General features: G+C 36.5%; 1 protein-coding gene across 1 annotated transcript in view; it reads left to right on the top strand.

Moving 5' to 3' along the window:
* The window catches only part of arhgap15 (Rho GTPase activating protein 15), a 709,745-nt gene that overhangs the window by 406,676 nt on the left and 279,201 nt on the right, over positions 1–23,868 (top strand). The window contains exon 10 of the mRNA XM_028806513.2: positions 7,559–7,678. Within this exon, the coding sequence (XP_028662346.1) occupies positions 7,559–7,678 (120 nt within the window). The remainder of the gene's footprint in view (positions 1–7,558; positions 7,679–23,868) is intronic.

Below are 23,868 nucleotides of genomic sequence, written 5' to 3' on the forward strand. Positions count from 1 at the left end.
CTTCTTTCTTTATCTTTCCCCATGTGATACCTTCAAGAACCTGTCTCATTGTGTGTATAGAATATGATCTCCATTTCTTTGAAAACCAATACCGATCCATCCATTTTCAGACATGACTAATTTAGTTATAAGGTAACTGGGGGCTGGATTGGTATCCCATCAGCACCCTGTCTTCTGGAAATATATTCTTAATTGTTTTGTAAGGCACCTTGTTAATGTGTGTGCCCTGTGAATAGAGCTATATAAAATAAAAATTAAGGGATGAGTGGATTTTTAATATCACATGGTGTGCAATATTACAGTTAGTTTTAGTTTTTGAAAAGCAATGGTTGCTGAAATAATCCAATTGCCACATACCACATTGTACTAACACATTGGCCGATATGCCTGGAATTCAGCTGTTAGGTGTGATATGTCTGCTAAGCTCCTTTCACCCCAGCACTGAAAGAGTGAGTGCACTACCATCACCTGCAGTCACCCTGTTTCCACATAGTGTGTGCCTTCATTAATTGTGAAATATAATACAATTTTACAAAAAGTAATATTGATCCACTACTCAAGTTGCTTTGTAACATCTTGATTTACTGAGTCAACAGGCAAAAAAGCAATTTTTGAGTGCTAGTGCTTTTGAAGAATAAAAACGTTAACATAACATAAAACATAAATATAACATAAAAAACATAAAACATTAAAAACAATAAAAACATAATAAAACATTAACACATAAATAAGAACATGTTTTAATTAATGAGGAAAAAATGGAAGGAATACAGAAGATACAGTGTAATTTTCCCATTAGAATGATAATTAGAGTTTTACAATGAACAACAAGATACAAGATCACACAGTACTGTTGGTTTCAACACAATATTTAATAATAATTGGTATTTTCAGCCTTTTCTAAAGCCAAAAAGTGTTTTCTCTCGGAGATGTATAGTAAGAATCAGGTAAAAATCCCATATACAACTCTAATTATTGATGCCATCTATGCATCAAAATCATAAGAGAAACACCGGAAAAGCATGACAACATGAGTGATCGAAGTGGACTTTGCTGACGCCATCATTCATTAATACTGCTTAAATAGGTAAATAATTATAGATTTCAGACACAGATCTATAGTTTATTATAGCATTATAGCTTACACAGCAATTAACCACTCATTACAAAGAGATACAAAAGAGTACCAGATTGCATATTCTTTATTCAAATCTATATAGTTGGTACAATATACCATAGAAAGTTGGTTTTGCTTTGACAAAGATAACAATCATTACCACTAATTATAAAGATAGTAAAATGCAAATTAATTATATATGCATTCTTTAAAGTAGTTTCAAAATATGCTTTGTTATTTTATGTCTAAACTTGGTAGTGTGCTTTCTTTATAAAAGCATCTAATGAGAACAATAAATATATAAACATTTTGCTCCATTTAATTAATCACTTAATCTGAGGGGTAATAAAAATGATCAGGCAAGAAGAAATTTATCTGACCCCCATTACTACCCTGATATGCTGTATACAGTACACCATAGCTGTAAATTGATCCTTTGGGTCTAATGCACATTTCAAACCCTAAAGCCTCTGAACCACTAGAGGGACCCCAACATTTCTCTTAAAATCCACTGCATTGTCTGTCAGCATATACTGTATATACAGTGAATATACCGTGTATGTATGTATATAGATAGATAGATAGATAGATAGATAGATAGATAGATAGATAGATAGATAGAGTAAGGTTTTGTACATATATTACCCTAACCTCTCCTTAAATAGTTTTATAATTGGCAAATTAAGGCTGCTTTTTAGTCTTCAGTATATTACAAAAAATATGAGTATCAAAGAAACATATTCTGTCACTTGTTTAAAGATAAAAAAAGAACTGTGTTTTTCATTAACATTAACAATATATCAAATGTGCCGACTGCTTTTTTTTTATGGAAAAGTGTTTATCTGTCATTTTCTTTATTATTTTTTCTTTTCTATAGCATAGTATTATACATGTTATTGATTTATTTATTTTTACACTGCTCTGCATTAGGAATGTACTCAAGGCGTTAAAAAAATCATAAATAATCCTCAAGATTCACACTGTGCTTTTTATATAAAACATCCTCTATGAGACCCAGGGGTGCTTAAAATGTGTGTTATGAGCATCACATTTTATAGTTCAAAATTATTTTAAAGAGCACTTCAATTAAATACATTTGTGGGCAAAGGAAAATAATTTTATAACATTTTGAAATTTAAATTTATTCCAAATGACAGCCAAGAATATATTCCCTGATGAAAGATTTAAATGTTTCTATAAAGTTGTCTGTTTTTTCTGTGGGATGGCAAATGTTTCTGTGGTAAATGCTTACTACCTCATGGACTCAGAATCCGGGTTCAAATCCTGTGCTCATTTGCTATCTGTGAACATGAATTTTGCATGTTCTCCCTGAGTTTCTGTTGGAGTTTTTATTTCTGGGTTTTCTCCTTTTCTTTTAAATCTTCAAATGCATGCAGATTAGTCTAACTGGAGATTCTTGTTTTATCTTATGTGGGTGTTTTCATTTCTGGACCCTGTGATAGACTGACTCCCCATCCATGGTTTATTTCTGGTAAGCTTTGGCTCCCTGTGACCATGCATTAGATGCAATCAGGCTGAGAATGTTATGCTGAAATAAAGTTGCAAAAAAGAGTAAACTATTCCATATACTGTATTTCACTTGTCTGATTCACAACTTGCACATTTGTTCCTCTATCTTATCCAATGTATAAAATAACTGCAGAGCATTATTGGGAAGAGCTGCTAGGCAATGGGAATCACACACACTCACTCTCAAACCACACCATTTTCAAAACAGCAGTTAACCTAAAATGGATTTCTGTAGTTGCATCCTTCTCAACACAGAAACCAGCCTCAAATTGGACAAAAGCACACACTCACACTCAAGAGCTGTGCTGGAAATTGAACACAAGTATATGGAGCTACTGTGTGAGCCAGCAAGACTAACCACTGAGTCATTGTGCTGCCCTATTAAGATAGATAGATAGATAGATAGATAGATAGATAGATAGATAGATAGATAGATAGATAGATAGATAGATAGATAGATAGATAGATAGATAGATAGATAGATAGATAGATAGATAGATAGATAGATAGATAGATAGATAGATAGATAGATAAAAACATTATCACAAGAGAGTTTATTTAAATTCAACAAAATCCCTGAATTTAGCCACACAAGTTACATTAGTCTTAACAGTTTGTTTAAACACTTTTTTTTAATATATCCATTCATTCATCCATCCATCCATTCATCTGTTTACTGAGCCCCTTTACAATAATACAGTCTTATGGTTGCTGGACCTTTGCTAAGACTCCATGGAAATATTTTGCTCAGAAACAATGTTTCAATGGCATTTTTTTCCTGTCTGTATTTACATGCTACTGAAATATACTGGTTAAAATTAACTTGCTGACTGTTACAAACCAAGAGCCTCAATTACTAGAAAAAAACAGAGCGCAGTTTATGTTTTATGATGCTTTGACAAGCGGGTGCAAATTTAAAAAATATAGAAGCATTTTGCAGTTGAGCAAAAAGTCCCTTTGTTCAATAGAAATCGGTGGTAAAATCAGCAGCTAGTCTGAGTTTTGATTGTTGTGATGATTGCTTTCTTTAAATGCCATAATTGGTTATGTAATATTAGCTTCAAGTATTCTGGCAAAGAATGAGATGGAAGATAAGTATTCTCTGTTATCAAAGACTTTGCTATTCACTTTAGTGTTGAACTTTGGAAAGCTTTTGTGAGCTGCATTCAAATTTTAACCATTTCTCATTCAAGTGCAAAGTTGTGCCATCTGGTAACATTTGGCTAAGCAGAATGTTTTTACCTAAATTTAGGTGACTAGAAGTAAATTGAAAGGACATTGCTAAAGTGTAGATGGTAGGCAGATGTCCTTTGAATTGTCACACCTTGCCAATGAGAAGTCTACAATTGTTATGTGATTAAATTGCTGAGCATTTTTCAGGCTTTAGTTAATCCTGTTTTATTTGTTAATGCCATTAAAAACTTTGAAATATGGATTATAATAAATGTAAAAAAAATACACAAGATATCTGATGTCTATGCTTTTTGGCATGTCCCATGATTTGGTAAAACTTTCATTCTCAGTAACTGTATTAGGCTGGTGGTTATACCATTTATCTGCTCTTAGAAGCTGGAAATGTTGACAGATCTTCCGGGGGGTATACAACATCTGACCAGTTTATTGTGTCTGTGTATGTACTCAGTTTTGGCCACTGAGCACCCAGTGATTAGGTGTTTATCCATACTGACCACTTTGACCGAGTGCAGGAATGACAGGTCACCAGACAGCAAAAGAAATTTTCGGTTGCCAATTGGATTGTCCCTTTTATTGTCTGCTGACAATGAAAAAGAAAAACAAAAGAAATGAAGCTCTTTGCCATGCATCCCATATGCTGAAATTCAATAAACAAAAGGTGTTGATTTTAGTCACTTCTTGTGGAGCTTTATCGGGTGGTTGCCCTGGCCAGTAAATGACACCTCCTTCCAGTACACATGGGGCTTTATGGTGGCTGGACTAGAAGGGGCGGGGTCGAATACCCTTTCTCGGTTTGGAGGGTTACTACATACCTCAACGGAGCCTGTGAGGAGTTTGTCTGACGTATATGCGTGACACCACATATTCTGCACTAATATGATGCTAGTACCACTAACATGGAAAGCTTTGATTTTATGCTGCCATGAGAAATCCTTATTTTGTGTTTTAGGTGGGCATCTGTGTCTGGTTGTTGTATTTGTGTTGGATATTTTTCACGAAAGGCTTTTTGTTCCCAAATACAGTATTATTATTATTATTACTGTTACTAATATCATAGACAGGAAATTATGCAGTGGTTAGCACTGCAGCCTTGCGGCTCCTGGTTTTACATCCCTACCCAAGCACTGCCAAGGTGGACTTTGTCCAGTTATACCAGTTTCCTCTAAATATATGCATATTGCATTATATTATGAGTGTGCCCTGAGCTGGACTGTCTCCCAGTTTTGGACTGTTTCTTTCTTTGCACCCAGTGCTGCTGGATTAGTCGCAGACACCCTGCAAACTGGACACCTTTACTTTTACCACTGTGACTGCTTTTTTATTTTAAACCAATTATATTGTGCTTCTATAAAAGGCTAAATTTCACTCTTGGGACAAATTACTATCTATCTATCTATCTATCTATCTATCTATCTATCTATCTATCTATCTATCTATCTATCTATCTATCTATCTATCTATCTATCTATCTATCTATCTATCTATCTATCTATCTATCTATCTATCTATCTATCTATCTATCTATCTATCTATCTATCTATCTATCTACAGTATGTGTGCACTTAGGGATTGTATGTGGGCTTGGTAGAATCACTGATAAAATCATACTAAGTTCACTCTTCCATAAAGTGCTGCCTCTTGAACTTTGAAACTAATTTCTGTTGCAATATACTGTATCAGATTGGTACATCTTGAAATGCTTCGGGCAGACATACAGAATGTAGATGAGAAAGGAAATAAATAAAAAGAACAGAAGCGATGTGTAGGTGTATTTCCAGATATATTTTTTGTATGTCTGTACAGATTTAAAATACATTCCGGTTAAGCACCTGTTATTTAACAAAAACTGAAAAAAATACGAATGTGAGCATAATATTCACACTGTAGTAAACTGTTAAATACCAGAAATATGTTGCCTGTTAGTGTAGAAACTTGCATTAGTTACTCTTCTTAGCTCTTGGGCTAGTAGGAGATAAAACACGACCTCCTGAGAACCTTCTTTCCAAGTCTTCTTCTTGTTCAGATTCGGATGTTGAGTTTTGACAGATATCCTTTTCTAGGCAGTGTCTTGGAGGTGTGATACATCTTACATTTTGTGAGGGTTGAGCCAGCAACGCTTAGAGGGGGATGCAAACATTTTCATAGACTTTAAAATATTGTTTTTTTTGTCGTTATTTTTATACTGTATAAAGTACATAAGAGTATGGTAAGGATTTGGAGTCCCAGAAGAAATTCCCCATTTCATTTTCCTATTGAGAAGCTACATACAGTATTACATATAAGTGTATTGTGCTCTACTACCATAGGCTGTCTGTTCTCCCTCTTAGGTTATCAGAGTATCATTTAACGGCTTGGGGACTGCATTTGTAGAAGCAGTGGTAGGCAGAGGCAGGTCAACATTAAAGGAATGCTCCAACCAAAAATGATATTTTTTATATGTTACTCACCCCATATGTTTTGTACTGATGACTGAGAACAATTTTCAACCTTATGTTTTCATGAAGAGTGGAGATAAAAATGTTTAGTAAATAATAAAAGTCAATGCTGTGACATTCCAAATGACATGAAAAAAATAAAATCTCACGTTATTTGTGTCGTAACATCCACATGTCAGTTAACCAGTCATTTGATCAGAATTTTACTAAAATATAATTAAACAGATACTTCCAAAATATTCAGTCAGGGTATAAACAGGAAAGGCAATGCATATGGGAATGAGCTTTTGAACTGAAGACTGTACTCTTGACCAGTGAATGAGGGGGAGAGGCGAATCTTCAGTTCAAAAGCTCAATCCCATGTGCATTGCCTTTCCTGTTTAATGATGTGCACTGATTTTTCTGGAAGTGTCTACTTAATGAAAAAATGCAAGTTTTTACATGTTTTAAGCAGACCACTGGATAACTGACAATGAGATTGTGTAACACGAGGTTTGGGAGATTTTTTTCTTTTTCCCTGGACGTTTTTCATGTTGTTTGCCATTGTACAGCATTGGTAACCATTGGCTTGTGATATATCATAAATCTTTTTATCTCCTTTCTTCATGAAACACGAGAATACAATTTTTTTTAGTTATCACCACAAAACACACTGGGTAAGTACTCCATCAATCCATTATCCAACCCGCTATATCCTAACTACAGGGTCACGGGGGTCTGCTGGAGCCAATCCCAGCCAACACAGGGCGCAAGGCAGGAAACAAACCCCGGGCAGGGCGCCAGCCCACCACAGGGGTATTTAATGTATAAAAAAATTTTTTTTTTATTCTGGAGTATTCCTTTAAGGCTTTTCTTCCTTTCCTCTTGGCTTAGAGCTATAGTGAAAATAAATATTTTATACTTCTGAACTTATATTTCTTCCTTTGTTGCCTTTATTTTGGACTTATATGGGCAGTGGAATGGCCACACTTCTGCCATGAATTTTCCTTTTATACCTTTTCTAAGGGTCCAATTATTACTAAGTACACTTGCACATTTTCCAGAAAATGTGACAGTGATTAGAATGGTACATTAATCATAAGACCAGAACACAGGGGTAGAAAGAATTGTTCAAACAATTTCAGTTTTACAAAATCTCCTGATTAGCTATTAATTTTGCCTTTAAACAATGGAGCATGACGTGTACATCATTTGCAACATTTGATAAACATTTAAGGGATCTAAGTAAGTCTATTAAAATTGTAAGTAGATTTAATAATGATATCATTTTTCCCCCCAACAGTATTTAAACTGAACTACAGCGCCTCTGACAGTGATAAGAATGGAGTAAAAAATCGACTAAAAAAATTTATATCCCGGAGGCCATCAATGAAAACTCTTCAAGAGAAGGGCATCATTAGAGGTAAGAGTAACCATGGTTGACAAAACAATAAAAATAATTGATTGATCACTTGATTTATACAGAATTGCAACAGTGTTCAATATGCACAGTTAAAACATATTCACTGAACACCATAAAGATTTGGGAGGCTTGGTTAATTTACAGTCTCCTTAACCTCCTTTAATCAGGACACTTTTGGTCCACAGTAAAGCTGTGAATGTCACTAGTGTGAGAAGTATCAGATGTCAAGGGCAAATATGATCTTGGTTGGAGTATTTTAACTGTAAGCCTACTTTTAATTTAACTTTACACAAATGTGATAGACATCTTGGAGAAAATGTACAAGATTAATCCATTTGATTGAATGTTGTAGAAAATATGTGTGGTGGAGTAATGTGATACAGGTCATGTCAGTATCAAGAGTACTTCACACAGCTTCCATTGGGCCAAAGGAGGGAGTACCAATGTAAACTGCCTTCCTTAAGTAGAATACATAAGCTTCATAATTCAAAAATCTAAATCAATAAAATGGCTAATGAAATCATATTTTCATTTTTGACAGTTGAATGAAATCTCAGGGCTGGAATGACCTTCTTACAATGAAAAAGAGACTCACAAAGAAACTGTCACTGACCAAATTAGGATATTTTCTTGTTTATTTTTGACAGCCTTATGTTTCTGCCACCCTGTATTGGGCTAAGCAGTTTTAAAAAATGAATGAATGAATGTAGCTTTGTACGAGTTAAGAAGGTGTGCTGTGGAGTATACATCTATGGTTTATTAAAATCTAAATATTTCTTGTCTTTGGCTGAGCATATTTGTTATATTCATATACTGACTATAAGGGGGAGTTTGGCAGACCAGAAGATAGAGGAGCAGAAATATGGAAAGAAGTTAAATTTGGTGCTTTGCTCCCTCCAAAATAAGGCCCTTTAGATCTGAAAAACCTGCAATCGCCAATTGGTTGTTATTCAGTCCTAGCAGGGACGTTCTTAGGCATACGCGAACTACACATCCACGTAGGGCCCCGACCATGAGGGGGGCCCCTGGCCCAACCCCGACTTACAATTTTCTTTTTTTTGTCGGGCTGTGGGCCTGGGGCCCCTGTCATGCCCCTGGCACTGTAGCCGCCTGTGCCAGTCCCAGGAAATTCAGTTCAGTGCATCTCTTAGTCTTATTAACAATGGTAATTTATTATCCAAATTGCAATCTTCACCTAAATCCCTAATAATATTGTCACGCTGTCATAACTTTCCCAAATGCACTATAGCAAATGCTAATTTTAGAGATTCGTTTCGGATTCATTCAGAGAGATCCCCATAAAATCATGAAATATCCCTATATTACTGGCCTTTACCAGATCCAGAACAAAATCAATATTTTACCACTCTGCATACACACAAGCGTACATGTAGGCCTACTGGTCATCTAAGGCTCGCCCCCCCCCCCACCCCATCCGGGGCCTGCACATTTCTGAACCAGCATAGGGCCCCCAAACTGCTAAGAACGGCCCTGGTCCTAGTCCCCCCATGTATACATTTAATTGTGAAACTCAACAGACCCTTAAAATAATGAAGTCAACCATTATATGTACCTTGTATGGTTGGTACAGAATGCATGTGTATATTTGAATATTTTTTCACAAATACCTGATAAAGCTGGTTCCTCTATTTCTTTGCACCTTTGAAACTGAGATATTCATGTTTATAAGCATCCAGACCAAAAATGAATCTGAAATCGCCAGGTCCACATGTCCTTTTGCCCATTCCATGTTTTTTGCTACTTCAAATGCTTTCTGTAGCATGAACTATGACTGCCCTGCAGTTGCACTAATGTGTGAAGTGGGAGATTTTCCACGGTGTCTATAAGCAGCAATATTTTAAATTGATTGGTCAACCCCAATCTCTGGAACTTTTTCTTTTAAATGTAAATATATATGAGATTATACTCTCATGTGTGCACGCTTCTTTCACCTCGGGGTAAGCAGTTTGCAAGCTAATTATAAATTCTTCACTATTCTCATTGAAGGTGAGCCTGTTGGGTTTGACAAACTAATCTGAGCAATTCATTTTGATTATTAATCAGTCTACCCACTCCCAAAATATTAGCAATATAATTAGTGGCAGTCATCACACATTTTATGTGGGAATTTAGCTATGCCAACAGAATAAAGAGTGGCTTCATTTCCATCTTTTAGATATAGACTTATCAAGTCTCACAAGATATGTTTGAAACCTTTTTTTTATTGTGACTAGTAAGTATATTGTTTTATATATATGTCTTTAAAAATGTGTGCTTTGATTTAATTGTACTATATATGTAATAGCACATAGTACACTAGGATTATTAATGGAAGTGTGCTTTACAAAAATAAATTGAAATGAAAATACAGTAGAATTCAGACAAAAAAATGGCAATAAATTGAAAGTGCAATCCATGTAACTTAATACATTTCAGGTGCCTAAGTAGAGAATATAAATAGTGGAGTGCTAAGTGTTCATGACATGAGAAAGAGACATACATAAATAAACACATTCTTGGTATCATTGTAATTCTGGTATCACATCAGCTTCATAATAGTTTATAGTTGATGTCAAATGACATTTATATGTAGCTGTAAGTGACACCCCAATGAAAACTATGGTTTAAAATAAAATGTGAAATGAATCATGTCATCCTGCAGTCAGTTTTACATTCATGTTATGACCATATCAGTCACATTGTCTACCTATAATGAATAACAGCCATAAAACACAATTTGACATGACATCATACAGAGGATTTTGCATTAGTGGCAGTGCGCTGCCCCACTCTGACAACCATCTCAGGTGAAAAACAAGCGTAGAACCGACAAGTATTCAGACATACCTGAGCAAAAAAAAAATGTCAGTCTTTGCTTTCTTTTGGTTATAAACGTAAAAATAGCTTTCATATTTAATCAATCTAAAATTAAATTATTCTATGAAAATATATAGATATTCATAAATCCATTCAAATATCCCATTTTTTCTGTTTAATATTTTTTGTATCTCCTCTTCTTTTACATTGTGCCTTGGTGTTTTTGTCACATTATGTTGATAATTGTAACATATTTGTTTCCCGTATACTCTATTATAACTTTGAGAACTTCAGGTTACATATAACATTAAAACCTTGATTACATCTTGCCTGAAGAAGGGGCCTGAGTTGCCTCGAAAGCTTGCATATTGTAATCTTTTTAATTAGCCAATAAAAGGTGTCATTTTGCTTGGCTTTCTCTACTTTTATATACAATACATTTGACATTTTGTTGTTTTGTATCTTTCATTCTTGGATCAGTGTCCTTTTTCTCATTATTAGAGTTGTATCCTGCCATTCATTCTCTTTATGACTCAGTTTAAAATAAACACTATATATATATATATATATATATATATATATATATATATATATATATATATATATATATATATATAATGCTAAAAACAAGAAATCGACAGCCGAAACACGAAACGCAGTTTATAGTATTCCATGCAATTCTTGCTCAGCTGTATCTATCTATCTATCTATCTATCTATCTATCTATCTATCTATCTATCTATCTATCTATCTATCTATCTATCTATCTATCTATCTATCTATCTATCTATCTATCTATCTATCTATCTATCTATCTATCTACATAGGACAAACGTCAAAAAGAATTTCAACACGCGTACAGGAACATCGCAACGCTGTCAGAAGAAAGGACGCACTATCTTTGATATATGCACATACTAAATCGACAGGACACACATTCAACTGGGACAACGTGAAAGTAAAATTTAAGGCCAGTACAAAAAGCGCCAGAGAGTTGGCCGAGTCTTGGCTATCAGATGAAAATGCCATCAACAGACACTTGGACATAAACCCAGCATATGCCAACTTAAGAAGGACATATGCACTTTAATTTAACGATAACCCCCCCCCCCCCCCCTTTTGATCATACGGACTTAGTCACCTCCACCCACCCCCCCCCTGAATGTGTTGCTATATATTGCCTTTGATTCCTATAAGTCTAAGCATTATCCTCTGATGAAGACCCCTGATAGGGGTTGAAAGCTCAGGAATAAAACTATTTTATGATACATGATTCGTTTTTTCTCCCTTTGTGGATCTCCAACTGCAAATATGCAAACTGTATCACAGACCTTCTCTTCCATATATATATATATATATATATATATATATATATATATATATATACAATATATATATATATATATATATATATATATATATATATATATATATACACAGTATATATATATATACTATATGATAGTGGATTGTCTTAAAATTCAGCTCTGTATTTACTGTGATCTACACAAGTCTGCACTGCATGAGTTTAATGCGTACATTGTATCTTGTTTATGTGACTTTATCTGACTGGAGCGGGGGGGGGGGGGTTGCAATTGTTAGCAATCATAACTTTTTATGTTTTACACATAAGGCAAAAAATAAGACTACTTTAAAATAGATCATACAGTATATGTGTTCTGCCAACTTAACTTAGTGGGGTTCTGCCAATTTACTAACTTCCTGTAACAGATGTCTATACAAGTGGCTCTCTATATCTTTCTCTTGAAACATTTAAAATGAAAAATGACATCTGCCGCTAGAGATTTTTTTTTTTTCTCTGGAAAAGAATGCAACCATCAGCCTAATATTAAAATATAAGCTACTCCTTTAAAAAGCTTGTTGATTTTCCATACCCTGATATTGACTAACTGTCTGTGTTTGATGTATGCTTCTTAGCCTAGTGTAGACTTACGGTTAGAGTTTAACTTGTTAGTTCTGCTTCTGTGGCCAATGCAGTATAACTACAGATGCCCCAAGATATTAAAATTGACTGTTCAAATGGACTGAGTGTGGGAGTTTTCATTGGGTTTAAATTGATAACAGCTGAGAGAAAGAGAGTGAAAAGATTAAGAGCATATATGGCAAGAGAAAGCATTTTGCTTGTATAATGCTGCGACACCAAAGAGACTTGAGTTGTATGGGAAAATGCTTGTAATAAAAAGGGAGTTTGTGATTAATCATTAGATGTTATTATTTAAGTGGTAAACAATTTGACTTGGGAATTAACTTGAGAATAACCCCTTATAAAGGAGAAAAAACAAGCATATCTGAAACTATGCCAAGTTGTAAGTCTTTGGGGAACTTTTAAATGCAGCTAGCATACATTTCAGGTGGGATACAACACATTGTAAGAAATGTGATTTTATTTTTTTAAGAAATGTGGGAGAATGAAAACAGGTAAAAAAAAATACATTCTGTCAAAATCTCATATTTTTTTTTAATTCTAACTACATGAAGTTACTGTATGTTAATTATAATAGATGAAAAAGGAGAACTAAGGACATCTAGCATTAAAATAAGTGTTATTTGTATTGTTAGTGTGTGTGGGTGAGTGGGCTCTGTGATGATCTGGCACCCCGTCCAGTGTTGGTTCTTGTCTTGCACTTAATGCTGCCAGAATAAGTTCCAACTTTGATTATGCAGTTTTAGGAATATCATGTTATATAATGTAAGTATTGTACTGTGGGAATTATCTTTCAGTTGTTTGGCTACTTTTTAGCTGTAATACTTGTACAATGACTTCCTTTGGCTCACTGATTAGTTTGTTATTAGATCTGTTAACTGCAATTAAATGTGTTTAATAAATAACTACAAAAGTCTTGATTTTGTAGAACCCACTTCAATTTATACATTTTCTTCAATTTTCTGCTTTTTCCACTCGCAAAATATTTCCCTTCATCATCTATCCATGTTGGATGCCCTCCATAAGCCAAAAAATCCATCCTAGTGCCTGTCTTGCCAAGACTAAAAAGCCCCAATAAAGTTTGGTCATTTCTTCCTCATTCTTGATTTAAATGCCAAGGAAGCCCTCAATTCATTTCCAAAATTCCTCTACTGGTTTCTTTGTTCTTGGAGTGTCTATCCTTGTTTAAACAGGGAAAGACCCCATGCTTCCCTCACATTCTATAACTCCTTGTCTGTAAGCATAGGAGAAGCAGCCTGGGCTCCTGCATTACCTGCTGTGCCCCCATTATTAGGAAAATAATGTACAGCACATTAATACAGAGCTTACTTTCTGAATAAAACTCACATGATTATATTAAATATAACATTATGTGCTTTTTAATTTATTTTAAGAATATTAAAATAAACAGAAACAAACAGGGTTGTAAATTTAAGTACATGAAAAAGTGGATGTTCTACATTTCAATATACAGTATACTGACAGATACACTTTAACAAACCACAATAAAAATGATCTTTTACAATCATTTGCTCACTAAAAATGGTCAGAAATTCAGTTGTTTGCTATAGTACTGGGGTTTTGTACTGTGTTAGCCATTATGGATGTAGTGAGAAATCAAGCAAAATGATGCCTTTTATTGGCTAGCTAAAAAGATTACAATATGCAAGCTTTCGAAGGCAACTCAGGCCCCTTCTTCAGGCAAGATGTACTTGTTTACTATGGAATACATTTGTACACCCCAAGCATCAATAGTTGATGTTGCCCTCATACAATTTATAGACATTTTCTGTAACTGTTTATCCAGCTGGTACATTGTCTCAGAAGAATGCGTGCCCACTCTTCCTTTCAAGAACCCTTTAACTGTGTGATATCTGAGCGTTTCCTTTTATATTCCACCCATTTCAAATACCACAACAGCATTTCTGTGGAATGAAGATCTGGGCTTTGACTTGGCAATCCCATTATCCTCAATTTCTTCATTTTAAAACATTCTTTTGTGGATTCTCCAGAATGTTTTGGGGATACAAAACTTTGTGGTGTTGCAAGGATCACTTAACATTCAGTTTCAGCTTTTTGACTGATAGTACCAAGTGGAATTCATGATTGACTCTATAATGGGTAAGTTGGCCAGGCCCTGAGGTAGAAAAGCAGCCTTAGTCTGTAATGCTTTCACCACCTTGCTTTATGGTTTGTATGAGATTCTTTTGGCAGAAGGTAATTTTTGACAAATGTGTATTGTGGCTAAAGAGCTCTACTGTTTTTCTCATGTCTCCAGGCCATGTTGTTCCAACGGTCCTGTTCTTCACCTAGGTGCCGTCTGCCAAACCTCCATCATACATCTTTGTTCTGGTTTGTGAGCAAGGAATTCCTCCTTCATGGCCTCACGTTTAGGGAAAAGTCAAGCAATCTCTTTCAAATGTTTGACTCATGCACCTTGACATTGACTGTCAAGACTTGCAGCTAAATCCCCTATGTTACCCAGGAGTTTCATAGAGATCACTCATAGCATCTTTGGAAGGCTTTTGGATTGCTATTGGTGGGATGACCTAGCCTGAATGTATTTTCCATTTGTAGATGATCTTTTGGACAGTGAAATGACTGACTACAAATTGTTTGGAAAAAGCTTTAAAACAGTTGCCAGACTTGTAGGTTTCAACACTCTTTCTTCTGAGAGCTCTTTTGATCTTGGTATGCTGTAGCCACACACCTTATTTGCACACACCTCAAAGACTAAACCACATGGTTACTGATGTTTATATGAGGCAAGACCCTCCAAGTTACTCTCTGATCATTTGCACCTGTTTGGGTGCACCTGATTGTAATTTTAGGCATTTGATGCACCATTAAACTGTGGATGTGCTAAGCTTTTCTGCACAAAGTAGTGGCATTTCTCTTGATTTCAATAGTGAGTGCAAAACATGATTTTTTGATGTTCCTTAAAATTATAAAATTAGATCACTTTTATCTATTAGTATTGTTGAAATGAAGATCAATTATCCTTTTGTCCAAAAGCATAAAAAAATAAACATTTTTGTAAAGTATACTTACCCTACATCACTATATTCAAACATAATCATCTTTCAGATATACCAGCTTAAAGTCATTTTCAATTTTCTCTTAACTACATTACTGTATTTATTTTGCCTTTCCCAGGGGCTGAAATTTTTTACTCAAATGTTATTTCTTTTTGGTCCAACACCACCTGTGATCTCAAAATGAAAGCTCTAGAAAGTCACTTATAACCCAGATTTTTTCCTGAAACAGCTGTATTTCTTCATAATAGCTGCTTTGTTGTGGTCAATTGATATTTAAGAGGGCCTATTCAATTCAAAAATAGCTAATTAAATATAACACATGGCATATGGAGATGTATCAAATGACATAAGATATACAGTACATACTCTATATACATATATGTAAGTTTGTGTGTATGTACGCATGTGGAGTATGTGTGTATATACAGTATATATTTATCTGTGTGTGTGTGTATGAGACATAGTGCAAAGTATTCAGTTATCATTTTAGTGTATGTCATTCATCAATTTATGAAAATAGTTTATATATTATTAAAATTATCACAAAAACTGCATTTTTACTAGTTCAGTTAACAAACACTTTAGTAAACCCTAGAGCATAAATACTGTACTTGCATATTTTGATTTTTAATGATTTGAAATATGCTATGACTGCCTTGTGCCTAATGCTGATGGGATAGGCTCGGACTCCCCATGACCCTGAATTACAACACATGGATTCTGGATTTGGATGGAAAAATAAGTAAACTGTATATTTTGCTGTTTAAATATTTGAATTTGTTTTGTTTCATATTTCATAGTGATCTACACTTTAGTGATGAACTCCATTGGTTTTATATAAAATATGCTTTTCCTTTGGTTTATTATTTTAGGATTGGGTCTCTGAATGTAATATATCTTCATACAGTATCTTTTTAGTCTATATATATATATGTATGTATATATATATATATATATATATATATATAAACTGCTCAGAAAATTAAAGGAACACTTTGTAATTAGAGTATAGCATCAAGTCAATGAAAAATCTGGGATATCTGATCAGTTAAGTAGCAGTTAAGTATAATAATAATGGTTGTTAATCAGTTTCAGCTGCTTTGGTGTTAATGGAATTAACAACAGGTGCACTAGAAGGGCAACAATGAGATGACCCCCAAAACAGAAATGGTTTAACAAGTGGAGGCCACTGACATTTTTCCCTCCTCATCTTTTCTGACTGTTTTTTCACTAGTTTTGCATTTGGCTATGGTAAGTGTTCATGGAGGGACACACAGACCTCTACAGGCTAGACAACGGCACCTTGACTGCCATTAGGTATCGAGATGAAATCCTTGGACCCATTGTCAGGCCCTATGCTGGTGCAGTTGGTCCTGTGTTCCTCCTGGTGCACGACAGTGCCCAGACTCATGAGCAGAGATTATGTAGGGAGTTCCTGGAGGATGAAGGAATTGATACCATTGACTGGTCCCCACACTCGCCTGACCTAAATCTAATAGAACACCTCTGGGACATTATGTTTTGGTCCATCCGACGTTGCCAGGTTGAACATCAGACTTTCCAGGAGCTCAGTGATGCCCTGATCCAGATCTGGGAGGAGATCCCCCAAGACACCATCCGTCACCTCATTAGGAGCATGCCAAAAGTTGTCAGGCATGCATACAAGCACGTGGGGGTCATACAAACTACTGAGTATGATTTTGAGTTGCTGCAATGAAATTTCGGGAAGAAGGACTAATCTGCCGCATCATTTTTTCACTTTGATTTTCGGACTGTCATTGAATTCAGCCCTCTGTAAGTTGATAATTTTCATTACTATCAAACGATGTGGCATCCTTTCATTCCTAACACATTACCCAGTCCATATCAGTACAAATATCCAGAATGGTTTTTTTTCCCATTGAGATCTGATGTGTTTTCAAAGTGTTCCTTTAATTTTTTTTTGAGGAGTTTAATTGTCCTGACTATTCAACAGCCCTCCTTTAGTCATCCCCAGTTTAGCAGAGTTAGGGACCCTCTTTATTTAGTACACCTCTTGTAAAGTTCATGCAGGCTTCTTATCCTTCTTGATACTATAAGTTAATATATATACTGTACAGTATATGTGTGTGTGTATGCGTGGGTGAGTGAGCGCGTGTGTGTGTATAAATAGTAAAATGATTCTTACTATCATTTGCCAATTTGATACCATCAGCTTAGAATTAAATTTGAGCACTACATAAAATATTACACTTACAAAATGCCACTTGTACACATTTGATGTCTACTTTAAATTCTGTGCTAATTTCAAGGGTTAACATTAAAATCGAATCGTGTAACATTCCCAAACTTGTTTAATCCATGTCATTGTTTTGTGGGCTGGAGCCTTTCCCAGCAGCATTAGGTGTAAGGCAGAAATTAAACCTGGACTGGCAGTCAGTCAGCAGCTGGGCTTACTCAAGATCATACCCATAATCACTTTAAAAGAAGTTAAAGCCACCAATTCTTTATACATGCCCATTTTTGGGAAGGGAGAGGAAAAGTGATGAACAATCTACAAAGAAATAGGGAAGAACTAGACAAAGTATTGAAACGTTAGATTTATGAGTTTGTAGCACTTACTACTTTGCAACCTTGGAAAAGTACATTTCCATAAGATACCCAAAACAGTGCTTACTCAAATGCATAAAAGAATCAAAATGACAATTAGGAAAATTTAAAAAATGCAAGGGCCAGAAGCTAAGAGTAGTAGCCAAGATTCCTCCAATAGACAAGCCTTTAAAGTTCTTGTTCATCCATTAAAAAATAATTTGGTTTGATTTAATTTAATGTAGGTAAAGTAAGGAATCAGATGAATGACTGGGATTTAAAGAATCTACTGCTGCTGCATAGAATAAAAAAGTCTTTTAAAAACATGCCTCAAGTGATATACAGTGCAGTAACAGAGTCAAAGGCAGGTAATGATCACACTCTGTTCACAGGAGATCTTTCAATGCTAAACACATTTAGAAGTCTGTAAAGAATAATCCAGTAAACGTATATTGTTTTATTTTCTTAGCAATAACACGGCATGCTAAATACAGCACAGTCTTGACTGAAGCATATTGTATATATTTAGTGAAAGGCTCACAGTACACCTGCTACAGTCGGTCACCTCTTGAAGGAGCCTCAGGCTAATCAACTTAGTAATGGAGCAGAAAAATAACTGACAAAGCTGCCAAGCTTAAGTCAGTTTCTTCAGTGCAAGGCATTGATTTCACTGTGCTGCACTTTCTGACAGATTCACTCATTAATTCCTAATCTCTACCATTTTTACGTTTCCTATCCAGAGGGAAGGACTAACATATTTCTGATACCAAAGTAAAGGTTCACCTTGCACACCTTAAATTGTTTCCCTTTTGTGCTCAGGCGGCTATATTTCTTCTGTGGTGCTGAGTGATAACTTCATTACATTTCTCAATGCAACAGGTACTAAATTACAGTATATACACCTACACAATTTTAAAATGCGTCTTTTAGACTAAGTGAAGTCTAAGAGTCCATCCTTCCATCTCTTTACTTGATGATCTAATTCAGGTTTGTAGGGGATAGAGCACATCCCAGCAATCTCAGTTGCAAGGAGGAACATGGCACTTGGGCACTGCAGAGCACACTCATTTACATATCTGCCATCACTCATACAGGACTAATATTAGAGTTGGCAATTAACCTAACATCCATGTGTTGGGAAAGTGCTTAGAAACAAGTCAAAATGAATCTGGGGAGAACATACAGCTTTTACACAGGCAATGACATGAGCTGAAATTCAAAACCCCACCTCTTGGAGCGGTGAGACCATTTGACCTCCTTCATCCATTTTCCTAACCAATTTATCCATGGCAGGGTCACAAGGAAGTTGTACATTAGCTTGAATTTCACAAAAAAAGAACAAAAAAAAAAAGAAAAGCTCCCCAATGTGACTGGCAACCTAAATAAATCAATTGGTCAATCTTTTGTATATAGCACTAGAGTAAGCTGCTTTACAGACCTAACAAAAATTACAATAGGCTATCAAACTGAATAATTGAACAGTATGGTAAAAAAAGAGAAACAAAACCCAGCAAATACAGAAAATGAAATGCTGAGGACCATCTAGTATATATTCCTGACAGAATCTTAAAAGCAAGCACCTTAATTATTATGTCCATTGAGGGGAGATGACAAGTGCAATCAGATATTTTTGCACCTACACTAGAATCTCCAGAACGTCTCCTGATGTCAGATAAGAGATTATCACTTCTAAAGATACTTAGAATAGCACTCACTAAAAAATCCTGCCAAAACACTTGCTTTGATTCTTTTTCTTCATACATAAACTACAGCATCAGGTTTGTACCACTCTAGGTGTAAATCATGCATGTCAAGCACACTAACATATAATTGTTAGTCTTCATATGAATTCAAAAACCCAGAGAAGTAGTTTGGTCAACTGTGCTTTTCACCCATATTACTTTTCAATCTTATACAGGAATAACATTGTACTGAAAGGGGAACAAATTACTCACTCTCCACTCCCATTTGGGCACAGTAGGGGAGCTTCATGTAGGTGGTTGTATTTAGCCATCCTGATCTTGTCCAGGTTTCTGGAGATCATCTTTCACTCCTTCTCTGTGCTCAGCTAACCCATTTTATGCTGATCTCAGTATGGCATATTTAGTCTGGATGAGAGCAGTTGACTATTCTGATTTCTCTCTTCATTGCATGGAGTGCAGCAGGGATAGGTTTGCAGGGATTTTGTGTTCATTCTTTTAACCTGATCTCATTGTAGGCTGCACCGAGGACAAAGGTCCTGATCATGTGAGCTGTCAAGACCACTACTAACGAACTGTCTTCATTACTACTAACATTGTCATGATTGGTTTCCTGCCATCACTATTGGATCTAATATGTATTGACAAATGAGTGGAAAGGGCTGCTGTGTGAATTTTATTTATTTATTTAATTAATTAACAGATGATTTATCCAAGGCAAGTTATAATACATACAAGAATGAAACTGCAAGCATCAAAGCATCAGAGAGCAAGATAAAAAAAAGCAAGCACAAGGGAGTAGAACTACTACATAATTATGCCTACAACTAGATTAAGACAAAAAGAAAAAAAACAATCTTTTTTAGTACAAAAGCAGCTATCTTGTAGAAGAGAAGCTAAGTATATCCAAAATATTTAACGAAAAGGTTTGTTTTTGAAAGGCACCTTAACACAAGTAAATTGGGTGCAGTACGATTAGATAAAGGGAGATCATTCCACAGGCTTGGAGCAAAAACGGAGTAACATTTGTCCAGTCTTGGCACATCTGGTAAGAGGAGGGAAAATCAGCAGACAGGCAGAGGCAGAACAGACTTCTTTAAGGGGTCATATGGAGAGACCAATAAAAGGTGAAAGAGGATAAGGACTGAGGAGAAAGAAGCAGCTTGAGCAGACCTAAGAGCATTAATGACAGAAAGAAGTGCAGTCTCAGTAGAGTGACAATTGCAGAATCCAGATTGAGGCAGATTTTTGTCAGAGAGAAATTAGGAGAGTTGTTTTGTGTACTTTGCATTCTAGAGTCTTTGACAGAAATGGCAGAAGGAAGATGGTAATTCTCAATGATAGACGGGTTGAAAGATGGTATCTTGAGAATATGGATTACATGAGACTCCTTGAAATCAATAGGGAAGATATCAGAGATATCAGGTCAATGACACCTTGTAAAGAGAAGAGATGTAGGGGATCACTCAGACTTATTTACAGTAGAGAAGAAGAAAAAAGGAGAATGACACAGATGAGAGTTAGAGGACGTTTTTGGGGTCTTGAATGGTTTTTGTATGAAAAATCATTAGGATAGAAGGACAATGTATTTGGAGGAGCGGGAGGGCTTAAAAGAGACTTGCAGATAAAGAAGGTAGAGAAGAGGTGGCAGACATTTCTTTCAGAGGATGTCATTAAGCTTTGAAAGTAGGATTTCTTTGCAGATTGCAGAGATCCAGAGAAAGAAGACAGGAGGGACCTGTACTTATCCAGGTGGGATGGCAGTTTTCCCTTACACCGTGCACTTTCATCTGAGCTCAGTTCCCTGCGAACAGCATGGAGAGTGGAAGTTAGCCAGGGAATGAGGAGAAGTGGTATGAACTAGAGAACGGACAGTGGGCATCAATAAAAGAAGAGAGGGAAGATAAAGCAGTGTTGCAGCAGAGTCTACATAGAGCTAAGCAAAGTAACTGGGAGAATGAAGTATCCACAGAACAGAAGTAGAAAAGCTCGTAGGACATAGAGAAGAAAGAGTGTGTTGCATTTTGACAGCTGAAGGTAAAGGAGGAGAAGAAGGTAGAAGAACAGGAATGGAAAGGAAATAGTGGTGGTAGATATGCAAGGGAGTGATTGACGTGGAGTGGTGGCAAGAGGGGAGGTGTTGCGTGTGAAAATGAGATCAAGTTGATGGCCCACTGAATGAGTAGGTGAGGATTGAGACAGAAAGAAGAAATCAGATGAGTTGGGATAGTTAAGGTTGTTATTGAAGTCCCCGAGAAAGTTAACAGGATGAGCATAGAATGTGAACCTGCAGGATGTGTGAATGTGTGAACCTGCAGGATGCTAGATCATAATAAGAAGCAAGTTACAGGGGAAGTTTACTTGAAATTCAAAAGAAGAAAATGAGAAGGTAGTAAGATAAACAGCAGAAGTAAATATTCAGAGGCAAGAGGAGATCAGTGACATCACCACCACGTCCAGAGGCACGTGGATTGTGAAAAATACTTGTAAGAGGAGAAAAGTGTAGCAGGAGTTATAGGGTTGCATGAAGTGATCCACATTTCTGTCAGAGCTCTAATGTCAAGAGAGAGATGAGAGGCATAGGCAGTGATAAAATTAGCCTGGTTGCAAGCTGAGCAAACATTCCACAGTCCAACCTTGAAGGAAGAATAAGACAGATTAAGTCAAAAGGAATGGAGACCCATCAGCATGGAAGTTGGACATGGTAGTGGAAAGTAATAGCAGAAATAGGAAGTATAAGGGAAGATATGCTGAAAGAAACAGTCATCAGTGAAAAGTGAGAATTGCAGATAAGCTGAATTTTGAAGACTATCACTACTCAAGTTATTTCTTAATTGCCAATATCTGTCAAATCAAGTACCTTTAAGCACATCAGAAGTCTGTTACAGTCTATTCAATAAAAGTTCAAAGCTAAATGTACTGTATGAATATAATGTGTAGAAAGTAACATTTTAATATATAGTGCATGTGTTTCACTCTATAGTCAAGTCAAGTTGGGGAGCATGCACTGGTACAGTGCGTTGCCACACCCACTACATGACGAAACAACTCAGGATCCTGGTTTGCAACCCCCCAGGCAGACACGTGGTCCAGTCCCACCCTCTGGAAATGACCCTCTATCTGTCACAGCCAGATGATACGTGGGCGACCACTTGGCCCGGTCCAACCACTCGGGTCCCCAACAATGAGGATCTTACAAGCCGGATCTCCCTTGGGGAAACGCGCCACATGGCTGTAGTGCCGTAACTGACGCTCCCTCAATGCAGGTAATGTGCCTCATTCGGGACTCCATGACCAACCGCTCATTCGAAACAAAGCCAAACCAATGGTACCCAAGGATTCTCCGAAGAGACACAGTACCAAAGGAGTCCAGTCTTCGTCTCAGGTCACTGGATAGCGTCCATGTCTCGCAACCATATAGCAAGACAGGAAGCACCAGGACTCTAAAAACTTGGACCTTCATCCTTTTGCATAGATATCGGGAGCGCCACACACCCCTTTCCAGTGACCTCATGACCCCCTATGCACTTCCAAAGGAAGAGTCACCAGAGACATGAATGTCACTGCCGAGGTAAGTAAACCTCTCAACAAGGTCAACACTCTCTCCGCAGACAGACACACTAATGATGTCTGTGACCAAGAGGACATTAAAGGCCTGGATCTTGGTTTTTATCCAGGACACTCACAAGCCCAGACACTCAGACTCCTCACAGTCTCTCGAGCGCCCCGATCAAAGCCTCCATTGACTCTGTGAAGATCACAGCATCATCAGCAAAGTCAAGATCCATGAATCTTTCTTCACCAACAGATGCCCCACAGCCACTGGACCCCACGACCTTGTCCAAGCAAGAGCAAGAACACACCCCTGACGAACCCCAGAATCAACTGGGAATAACACAGAGGTCTTGCCTCCACTCTGCACAGCACTCACAATACCAGTGTACAGGCCGGCCATGATATCCAGCAACCTCGAGGGGATCCCGCGAACCCTCTGGATGTCCCACAGGGCAGCTTGATCAACTGAGTCAAATGATTTCCGAAAATCGACAAAAGCTGCAAAGAAACTCTGCCGATATTCGCGTTTGCACTCCATGAGAACCCTCAGTGCCAGGATGCGGTCGA

The sequence above is a fragment of the Erpetoichthys calabaricus genome, chromosome 8, assembly GCF_900747795.2.
Source record: "Erpetoichthys calabaricus chromosome 8, fErpCal1.3, whole genome shotgun sequence".
Taxonomy (NCBI): Eukaryota; Metazoa; Chordata; class Cladistia; order Polypteriformes; family Polypteridae; genus Erpetoichthys; species Erpetoichthys calabaricus.